An 11,489-nucleotide genomic window follows, 5' to 3' on the forward strand; every position below is an offset into this window, starting at 1 on the left:
CACACACACACACACACACACAAAACTTGAGATTTTATCATAAAAACACTAAAACACTAAGAGCTTTTGACCTTTTATGGTCATTTTTATTACTTTTGTTACTAAAAAGAATCTTTTCTTTAAAATCCCCATGATTTGTAGATATGCTATGGTATATGTCTGATGGTTTTTGACTTTAAAAACAGCAGCAAAAGATTTTTCTAGCGGAATTTCATTTGCATACGAGTCTGTGTGCTGAGAGTGAGATGGGGGGAAACGGTCCGAGACTATTCAGACACTGCCTGTTTCCCAGGCTCAAGCTTTGGTTTGGATGATACCATTTCTAGGACCACACTCTAGAAACTGCCTGCCATCTCTGCGATTCAGATGACCCACCGAAGACAACAGCTGACTATCTGCAGTTGGCACGCCTCAGCTTGGAAAGAACATAGTAACTGAAATCACCAAGTATAGGTTAATAGCATCAAAATCCTCCAGGAAACAAAACCAAAAGATGAAGTGTAAAACATACACACACAAAAACTAGACACCTCAAGCATGTAATTATATATTTATTTCTCTTTTTAAAGAACACTCCTTAATGTAATTCAATATACAAACTTGGTTTCACAGAATTATAATCCACGATATAGCACAAAGATAACCCAGATTGTGTGTGCGCATGCACATACATGTGCGTGTGTGTGTGCACATGTTGCTGTACCCCTCTCTCTACTCCACTCTTCCGGACCTGCAAAGGCTCTTCCCACCTTCAACACTGATCAAAAGCCATTCTGAAGGTTATATACAAAAAAACTTCCTCCTCCCAAGAGTTGCTTTCTCTTGAAGGCTTCTCTTCATTCCCCCTGAGACAGCCAGGAGTGACACTCTTCCCCTGTACAAAGGGCAAGGCGGCATCCCCTAATGCTGATGTGAACCCTGTAACCATATGGACAGGCTGATGGGAAGAGCTGGGGAGCAGGTCTCCATCCCCTTTCCCCACTTCCACACCCAACCCTCAAGTCCAAGTGCAATCCCTCCGTGCAGCCTTAGTTCCAGTCACTGACCTGTGCAGCAAGAACCAAGATTTTTAAGCCCAGGTCTTTTCCATGGGCAGCGCACAGCACTGCCTACCAAGCCACCGGGCCGGCCGATAACCAAGCTTTTACACAGTCCCATGTGCTTTGTCATCTGAATTTTTAAAGACACCCTAGCATAGGTCTGTGGCAACCTAGTGTCCAACTGAGTTACACAAAACTGTACCAGTGATGCACTTGTTCATATTTACATGGGGCGGAATGTTTTTTTTCCCATATTTTTAGATGAGTATATAGATCAACATGTTCACATAAGACCAAATACTTTTAATATTATTTATAACTGATTTATAAAGCTTTGAAAAAACTCACAATAGCACATTGTTTACTTTAATGCTTTACGGTACTATCCATTTAAAAATCACAATCAGCACTTAAGTTATTGTCAATCCAGCAAACGAGACAAAAAGAATTTACAAGTTAAGAACCAACTGATACATCCTTTATCTTTTTTTTTGTAACTAATGCATAAGTGCAGAATAAGATATTCTAGCTTAAATATCTTGCTTACAATGGACGTTTCTGTTCTAGTTACGCAACAGTAAATCCATGCTTCACATAGAAAAGCAATCCACAACATTAAGAAAAAAATGTACAATTTATGAAACAAAATAAATATTAGTATTACAGAATCAGAGCTGTACATAAAAGCTGTTCAGTTTTTATCATATAAAAATATGTTTTAGTGCAACCTCACATATATATTGATGCTGTTTTGCTTTACACCATTTAGATCCAAGTGTCCAAAAGAGGAAAGAAATTACATTTATTACAAAGCAGATACACAAATTCTAAAATATGTACAAATTACTGCTAAAAAATGCTTATAAGAATATAAGCAAAGTAAAGAAAAGGCACAAACATCTGTACAATCTTAAAAGTACCAGACCCAATAGGTTAATTTCAAATTTTGTTTTGGTCAGGCTCAAGATGACTTGTTAATTTACCTAATTGTCTTCAAAGTAACAAAAGTATTTATAATAGCCAACTACTGTAACTTAGGACAGGCATGCTATCAACTCGGTTACCTCTATTCCTAGAAAAACAAACAAAAAAAGAGGTGGGGGGAGAGATGTGGAAATGAATGCGTCCATGCATCTCAGATCAATGTAGCTGATTCTTTTCTGCCGAAGGTTCATTGCCTTCCTCTGTGCTTACAGATAATTCCTTGCTGCTGTGAAAGTCCGCCTTCTTCTCATCCACACTGCTCTTGCTGTAAAATGTAGAGTGGGCTATTGCAGTCTGTGATGTACCAAAACTGTCCTTCTCACCATCGTGTAAGTCAGGGTGGGCGGCTGAGGTACAAGGCTGACCTGGCTCAGGCCCGCTAAAGTGTCTGATGCTGACGTGTGCACTTTCCAAGGGTTTCTGCTGGGACTCCTGCACCCATGTGGGCTGATCGGCCCCAAGCAGAGCTGCCTCTTCTGTGGCAATCCGGAGGGAGGCGATGGCTTTTGTGCAAGTCTGTATGTTTTCTTCCTGTTCCCTCTCTGTGGCATTTAGGCTGTCTTCTGAAGTGCTCTGTTTCATCAATAGCCGTGGGGAGGAAGGTGAACTAGGTAGACCAGATGACTGTAAAACTTGAGGGGTTTGTTTCTCATGCCGCCTGGAAAGGGTGTAGGGATCCTTAGTGAAGGCCTCCCCTGGTGCTCCTTTCTTCTCCTCAGAGCCCTCCATGGGCAGAGGCAATGTGGGTGGAGGATGTAAACCGGAGAGGGCAGGTGGCATGGAGTGAACCATCTGGATCCCACCAACTGGCACCATGGGGATAGGAGCTCGTACTTGCTGCTGAGAGTGGAGTGGAAGATGACTGAAGACAGAGTCAGTAGGACCCTCAGGGAAAAGGCTGGAGCCGTGATGTTCATAAGCACCTTCTTGGTCTCCATGGAGACTGAAGTAAGGAACCTGAGGTAATCCTCTTCTTAGATTCTACACAGGAAAACAGAGCACAGAGTTTGTTCAGATCCAACCATTTTCCATTCTTGTGCTAAACTTCCTCCCTCCCCCCCCCATCCTCCCTCAGGATGCCCAGCACCTAGGAAGAATTTCTCAAAACTGAATAGATTTCTCAGCTGTCTTTGTTCACTTCTTTAATGAAGGTGCGGGCCTGTGGACAGTGGCTTTTGCTTCTAAATAGCACGGTGCTAAAGTATCCAGTGAATTTCCCACAAGGCACAAAGTCGCACGTGGGCTGTTTTCTTCATAAGAGCAAATGAAAAGAATGGATTTACTAGGAAAACAACTAACAACAATGCAAAAAAACAAAAAAAGAAAACCAAACAAACAATAAACAACTAGCAAATACTGATGGGATTGAAATTAAAAGAAGATAATATTATCAACTACTTATGTATTAGGCTGAGCTGAAAGATATTCTTGAGACGAGGTAGAAATAAATGACAAGTTAGCCAGAGGCTTATAGGAAAACCCTTTTGCCCACAAAGGATGGCTGGGCGGTTATGAGAAACCGCAAACCAGTTTTTGTCCTGTGCAATGTCTTGGGCTACAGGAACACATCCCTCCTCAGGAAAGGTCACTTTGTGGTGAGCATCTATCTAGTGGAAGATATCCCTGCTGTGGAGAGGTCTTACACTAACCTACAAGAATGCACACCTACTAAGAAGAGATCTGATAAAGAATGTAGGTTTCTTCAAGTCCTCGTTCAAGGCCAAATCTTACAGAAATGACTGTGTTGAGAAGGAAGCAGGTAGTTGCTAACCATCACATGTGTTTAACAGTTAATCATTTATACTCAATTTTATAGTTGGAAATCAAATATGATTATGCCTCAATTCCTCTGTTGATATTACTTATAACATAAATGTTTTCTTGAAAATTAAGCAAAAGTATTTAGAAACCGGAGCCAGATTTCATGGTTTTAGTTCTGAAATGAAGGTTTAATTTGCTATACTTGTTTTTGTAGCAGAACATAATTCAGATTGCTGGATTATTGTGCTCTAGTAAATATATAAGATCCTCAATTGTTATGATTCATTAATAATGTACTCCACTGTTGGCTTATATGAGAACTCAAGATAGATTAAAAATTTGTCAGGTACAGCAGTAATCTAGGAAAGCAATCTTAAAATCTGTTGTAATTTATCTCAAGGATGCCTCCACTCTCAGATTCAAGGACTGATTCTTACCATTAAAGATTCACCCAGTTCTATTTAGATTTGAGCCTGGCTCAGGAACTCTAAATGATGCATATGCCTGCTACTGTGTGCCATGCTTGGAATTGGTTGTGCTCTGGGCTACATCTTATCCAAGCTACAGACAAATTTTTTTTTTTTCTATAACACAGATGAAATGGTTCAGTCACCAGCCTTGGGATTGCCAGAACCTCACAAGCTACGATGGGGGAATATTTCAGGACTCAAGAAGACTCCCCTAAATGCTGTATACATAGAATTCCTGACCCTCCACTCTGCTTTAAAAAAGAACAAGTCATCAAACACCAGTTAAGGCAGAGGAACCCTAATGCTTGTGGAATTAGGAAGTATTTGGAAAGATAATCATCTCCAAAGAAAATGAATTATTTGGAAACAATAGTTATCAGAGATTTAAAGGCTTAAAATAAAAGGCGACTTGGGTATGTTTCCATTTTCCTGTTATGTTTCTGTTTGTTCTTTGTGCCATCCACTGCATATACCTCCTGAGAGTGCAGATTTTATCAGCTGGCCGAGGAAGGGGTCAGCAGAAGACACTAGGAGAGATGTACCATTACACAGATCTACTTGAGATTCCCTACTCTAGGCTGATAACAGAGTGATGGATTAGTTTCTAAAACTAGAAGACATTCTGGGTGTCCTAAATCCAATAAAAGCTTGGCTCTCAATTGATATTTCAGATTCAGATCGTCACTGATCAGAAGTGAAGTGATGACCATAGGACTGGATGAATAAAACGCACAGGCTTTTAAAATTCTATTCTCTACCAGAAGATATGTGGGTGGAATCTTAGTCCTGCATGCTGCCTTCCCTAAATCTGGCCTTAAATTGAGACTAAATCAATTATTTCTTGTATCAGAGTGGGCATCAGAGTCTTTTCATACCAGTCCCTGTACTGTGGGGCCTGCATCAATGTTGGCACAATGACAACAGAATTCTAGAAAAGGGACTAAGGTTAGTCATATTCCAGTCTGATGTTTTCATACATTGTTAGATGCCTTCATCTGAGAAAGCAGTCAGAAGAAATACCTGTCAGAGCACACACAGCCAGGTCTATTTTGCTCTGACCAGGAGCACCTTGTTCACACCTCACAGAAAGATGAAAAGTCTCCCTGCTCATCCAAAAGGGAAGAGTGCACATCAACAGAACTGGACTGGGTAGCAGGCCAAAGGCTGTGTCAGTGATGAAGTCTATGAGCTCTGGGAGATACCCAGCCATTTTAGAAAGAAACAACAAAATAAAATAAACAAGACCCTGCACAAAAACTAGTACAAACTCAGTAACTGATGAAACTAATTTTCTTCCAACTACTCTGTAGTCTCAATTAGAAGGTCAAAATTAGATGAATTCTTTTATTGCTTAATTTCTTTAATTAATTAGTTAATTAATTCCTTAATTCCTTTGCTCGAGTTTAACAGCATATTAAATCAATGTCTCTGTTTTCCCGATATGATTGCCTGAAAGAGTTCCACCACCTCATACAGGCCAGTTATGGGCCATTTGGCCAAATGCTGAATCAAAAGTTTCAAAGATGATGGGTCAGGACTGGTTTAGTACACCCTGCCAGCATCACCATGTCTCCATCAGAGGAAGCATTTGATGCTACCCCAGAGGAACTTCCAGCTTCACATCCATGATGCAGTAACTTATGCTACACAAGATACATAGATGTGCAAAGATGTGGTGTCTTTTCTTAACTTGCTAGTGTATTAGGTTGAAGTCAGTCATGTCCATACTGCTGAGCATGTCTCTGCAGGATTGCAACATCAGGATAAAACTTTGTACCTGATTTATGAAAAAGGGTGATGAGGATACAGGGAGGAAAGCTGGGAGCGTTCCTGAAGTTCGAGAACGACAGTGTGAGCTTATGATTCAAGACAGCAGTAGGTGATGAGAAGGAGGGAACAGGCCTCAAGGGCAGCGATGGAGAGAGTTAGGAGTTGGCAGTGGCTTCTATGACTGAGAAAGACCATGCTATATCAGACAGAATCCAGAGCAAAGAGAATACAGACAGAAACAAAGATCCGGAAACTAAAAAGGCTCTTAAAGGAAACAAACCCAGAATCAGGCCTCTGTGCTGCCTGTCTTTTGACAGCCCTCTCCAGATGAAAAGAGACCCCAAGATCTCCTGGGCTTCTCTCAACGGCTGGTTACTAAAACCCTGGTTTCAGGCTGGTCTATGACCACCACTGCTGCCACCTTGGTTTATAGTAAAGATGAAAGGCAGAAGCCTCAGAATATTCTCGAAGTTCTCTGACTGCTCATTCTCTAGACCTGCGTTTTCACTTAGCATCTCTACCAGGTGAGAACAGCAACAAACACAGAAGCCTCTGTGCCTTTGACTCCTGAGCTACCCGAGTGACGCACTGCCTTTTTCTCGGCCCTGACCATTTTCCCATGAGCACTCACGTCGGGAAATGTCATGAATATATTTTTACCAAAGCATTTTGGAAGTCAAGGACGAGGACTGGATCAGAGTCCTCACCTGCTGAAGAGTGCCTATCACTGACACGGGAGTGTCCTCATGTTTGACTATGCAGGCATGCCATCCCCAGGGCTCATGCCTCGAATTAATTAAGCTTAGAAAACATTCCAAAGGCTTCACCTGTTCCCAGCTGGAAGTTCCCTCCTGATCTGATGCAATATTGTACCTGGAATAATGCCACAGCCACGTCACCAACACAGTGTGTAATAAAAATATCTTCCTGCTATTTGTATTAATAGGTTCCCTCCTTCCCTCAAGAGACAACCACGTTATAATAAACGCCTTACAATTATGCTACGGTAAATACCAATGTTCTGCAGCTTTGGTGGAAAGAGAGCTCAGGTCATACTTACAGGAGGCCCCAATACAATTGGCTCTGTTTGCAGATACTGTCCCATGGATAATGGAGGGTTATGATATAAAGCCCTTCTGGGAGATGGTGCTCTGATGGCCGTCATATATCTTTTCTCTCTTCTGGGAGAGAGGTCTCTTCTTGCTGCCATGTCTTTTCCAGGAGACAATGGCCTCCTTGGGGACAAATGCCTTCTTGGCGAAGCATCCCCTTGAGACATCTCTCTCCTCAATGCCGCTTCCTTTCTTGGTGACAGATGCCTCATGGGTGACAAATCTCTTCTAGGTGATAAATGTCTTCTAGGTGACAAGTCTCCTTTGGGTATCAGATACCTCTTTGGCGAATTATCACGACAGGGTGAAGAATCATATCCTGGTGAAGAATGGTGGCTCGAGGGGGAGAAGTCCCTTGGGGAGGAGCTCGGCTCCGAAGACAACATGGCCTCTTCATCCATGCAACTCGGGATGTCTAACCTGTCTTTGTCTGGTTCAGAGTCCGTACTTTTGCTCTGGAACAGTCTCTGATACTCTGTCATCTGGGTATCTTCGCAAGAGTCACTGGGTGTCATGAGCTGAGTAACCTGAATACTTGGCAGAGTAACCAAATAGCTGATCAATGAAGGATGTCCCAGAGAGTTATCTGGAGGAACTCCATGGGGTACAGCGCCAACGTTGACAGGCAAAGAGGAGAACCTAGGAGGCTGAGGACTGGTGCTTCTTGACCTTGTTTTGGGTGTCAGATCTCCCTGGTCATCAAAGTCATCATCATCTTCATCATCGTCGTCGTTGTCATCTCCGTCTTCGCCATCAGATTCCTCAGCATCTGAGAACTGGTGATCAGTTGAAATGCTGGACATGCTATGCTTCTCAGATGTTTTGTTCAAATCTTCCATATTTTCTGAAACAGTCCAATAACAGTGATTAAAGTCCCACGTTCGAGGCTAGGAGCTCCCGTCTGCCCCAGCACTCGTTCTTAAAGCTTCCCTTGGCCCCTTGGTCCTCTGAAACAATCAATCACACCTCGGAGCTACCCCTGGACACTTATTTGCCCTGCCTATTTGCTTTCATCCCTGAGAAGTCCAGAACAGGATCTCATGCTTTAGACTTCAGAGATGTTGCACTGGGAAACTCTAAACAAATGGGCGTGGTTAATATTGCTGATAACAAAGGCATCGGCCATCTCTGCTGCTTCAGGTGCCAGTTTGATTTAAGAGGGTTGCCTCAGGAGGTTTGCTGACCTTCAGATTCTCTACTGACTGAGGGTAACCATGGATATTTTTTCTACTGAGTCTCCTCTAAATAGGAATACTAACACATTAAAATGCTTTCAACTTCCTCCAAAAGCTCCATAACATATAAATCATAACCGCATCCTGCTCACACACACACACACACACACACACACACACACACACACACACACAGCCCTTCACATTTTTAGATACAACTATGTTCCTAGTAAGGTAGGCAATTCAGTGTGCCATTTCATTTCCTGCACAGTATTTAAGAAAGTGACAGGCAGCCACTGGGCTATAAAGCCCACCAAACAGGCTAATCAACTCAGTAAGTCACACACCTGCTTCTTCAGTTTCTGTGTCCTCGACTGATGTCATTGAGACTCCCAGCTCCAGGCATTTCTTCATGTGTGCTTTAGATTTCATGTGTTTCGTTAGGTTTCCTGGGAAACACAAACAAGAAAACAAGAGAATTAACTGGCTCTCAAACTGTGACGATTGAAGCCAAATATGTGTGATGAACTACCTTGTGTATATACATCTTTCTACACTATAAAACATATCGAAAAGAGATTCAGGGGTCAGCTGAGATGTGCAGAGCCTGTTCTTTCATTCTGATGAAATTAGCCCTCCATTTTCTGCTATCATCTTGACAACAGAGTACCCATATACCAGGATGCATCTGGTTTTCAAGCGCAGGCTCCTAGCAGCCTCGCTGGAAACTCAACCTAATGAAAGCATTTGTTCTCTACTAGAGCTATGCTTCTATTAAATAGATCAATAAATCACAAATATTTTTTTCTAAAAACTGCTCTCACATTATTATTAATTCGTTGCTTACATAGCTAACCATACCTCCAACAAAAATACTTCTACACCTTTATTGCTCTTATCAAAACATCTTACCTGCAATTTTTTAAGGAGCTCAAAAATTTGGGGGCTATAATAATTCTTTTTTTTTTTTTTGAGACAAGGTTTCTCTGCGGTTTTGGAGCCTGTCCTGAAACTTAATTCTTAAAGATATAAGTTACTTAAATTTATTAAATTTCTGCAAATTCATAAAACTTGTCTGTTTCTTGTTGGGGAATATTATTTTAAGGTGTGTTACTTTTGTTCACGCTGTGGGACATTTCTTTAATGATGTAAATATGTGTTGCTTTTGTTGATGCTGCATTTGTTTAACTGTGAAGCTGTGATTCTTTGCCTGTCTAAAACACCTGATGGTCAAATAAAGTACTTAATGTCCAATAGCAAGGCAGTACCAAATATAGGTGGGGGACTGGCAATCAGATATTACAAACAGAAGAAGAAAGGAAGAGAAGGAGCAAGATAGAAGAAGGAGAGGAGGACATCAGGGGTCAGCCACCCAGCCACCCCTGGATTGAGAATAAAAGTAAGAAATATAAAAGCCCAGAGGGAAAAGGTAGATGGGATAATTTAAGTTAAGAAAAGCTGGCAAGAAACAAGCCAAGGCTGGACACTCATAAATAATAATAACAATCTGTTTGTGATTTATTTGGGAGCTGGGTGGTGCGCCCCCAGAGAACACAACGAGCCAAAAAGTACAAAGGATAAACAACAACAACAACAGTTTCTGCTACAGTTTTTGTGTGGATGGTATGCATATGGGTGTGATGCTAATTATGACAAGATAATTTACAGCCAGTCCCCTGTATCCATGACTTCTATATCTGTAGACTCACCCAAGGATATTAAAAAAATGAAAAGCATATTATCTGTATTGAACAAGTTTAAACTTCTTTCTTCGGTATTCAATACACAATATGATTTTAAACACTTCCCCAGCAATTACATTGTATAAGGTATCCAAAAAAAACCCAGAAGGGACTGGGTGCTGAGGGCAATGGGGCGGGCGGGAGTTGCTTTGCTTCAATAGCCTGCCTGCAGCAAGGTAGGCCTTTTGTCAGCGAGGTTCCTGGCCAGCAAGGGAACCTGATCCTGTTCTGGGGGACTCATCAGAGTGAACCTTCATCTGGCGATGGATGGAGATAGAGACAGAGACCCACATTGGAGCACTGGACTGAGCTCCCAAGGTCCAAATGAGGAGCAGAAGGAGGGAGAACATGAGCAAGGAAGTCAAGACCACGAAGGGGGCACCCACCCACTGAGACAGTGGGGTTGATCTAAGGGGAGCTCACCAAGGCCAGCTGAACTGGGACTGAAAAAGCATGGACTCTCTGAACATGGTAGACAATGAGGGCTGCTGAGAAGCCAAGGACAATGGCACTTCATGTACTGTTTCTGTGGGAGCCTAGCCTGTTTGGATGCTCACCTTCCTAGACCTGGATGGAGGGGGGAGGACCTTGGACTGCCCACAGGGCAGGGAACCCTGACTGCTCTTCAGACTAGAGGGGAGTGGGGTGTGGGGAGTGGGGGGAAGGGGAGGGAAAAGGGAGGCGGGGAGGAGGCAGAAATTTTTAATAAAAAAATTAACTTTATTAAACCTACAAAAAAAAGAAACCCAGAAATTATTTAAAGTATACAGGAGAATGTGAACTATGTGCCAGTAATACAGGACCTGGTATGGGGGAGTAAGTATCTGTGGGAGGTCCCAGAATCAATCCCTCATAGGCACAAGGCTAACTGTATTTAGTATGCTTCTTCTTAGTATACATATTCTTATTCCAGAGAGGAACTCAGGTGGGCTCTAGATCCCCCCCCCCCACCCATCTAAGTAGGTTTGAAGTTAGGGGTTAGAAGTGGAAACAGTCCCATCTTGGCTTTGATTTGCAGAAGTCACGGGCACTTGAGGTAGCATACGAGAGCAAAGAGGACAAGAGAGCGCTGGGAGCTCGGCAGAGGCAAGGAGGAGGTCTTCACAGACATTTGCGCTCAGAAAAAAGAACTCTGAAAAGCAGGTACTTCAGCAGCAGATGAGTCCTGTGGGGCTTCCTAGAATGTTTTGCTCACCCCCACAAGACCTCTAACTATATACTTCCAAAGGCTGCCATGGAAATTCCATTAATGATCCAATGTACACCATTTCCTGCTGATGGTCCAGGCAATGGTTCAGAGCCAATTTAATCAGCTACCTAGAAATGGATTGTTTCATCATCCAGTTCCATTCACCTCTCCTGACAGCATGCCTGGTGAAGACATAACCTTTGTAATGACTGGTGGATTTGCAGTGTGTCCTAAAAAAAAAAAAAA

The 11,489-nt window shown here is 42.4% G+C and overlaps 1 protein-coding gene across 8 annotated transcripts in view; it reads right to left on the reverse strand.

Annotated features, from left to right (window-relative positions):
* Window positions 1-538: 538 nt before the first annotated feature.
* Window positions 539-11,489, reverse strand: part of Hivep2 (human immunodeficiency virus type I enhancer binding protein 2) — a 194,210-nt gene continuing 183,259 nt past the window's right edge. For 7 of the 8 annotated variants that reach the window (XM_013351420.2, XM_013351422.2, XM_026786467.1 and 4 more), the window contains 3 exons: window positions 8,660-8,761; window positions 7,086-7,981; window positions 2,181-3,005 (listed from right to left, as the gene is read on the reverse strand). In XM_013351420.2, coding sequence (XP_013206874.1) covers window positions 2,181-3,005; window positions 7,086-7,981; window positions 8,660-8,761 — 1,823 coding nt within the window. Of the gene's footprint in view, window positions 3,006-7,085; window positions 7,982-8,659; window positions 8,762-11,489 lie in introns of all 8 variants that reach the window. The other variant, XM_013351421.2, reaches the window with a different exon arrangement.

Source organism: Microtus ochrogaster, linkage group LG4, assembly GCF_000317375.1.
Source record: "Microtus ochrogaster isolate Prairie Vole_2 linkage group LG4, MicOch1.0, whole genome shotgun sequence".
Taxonomy (NCBI): Eukaryota; Metazoa; Chordata; class Mammalia; order Rodentia; family Cricetidae; genus Microtus; species Microtus ochrogaster.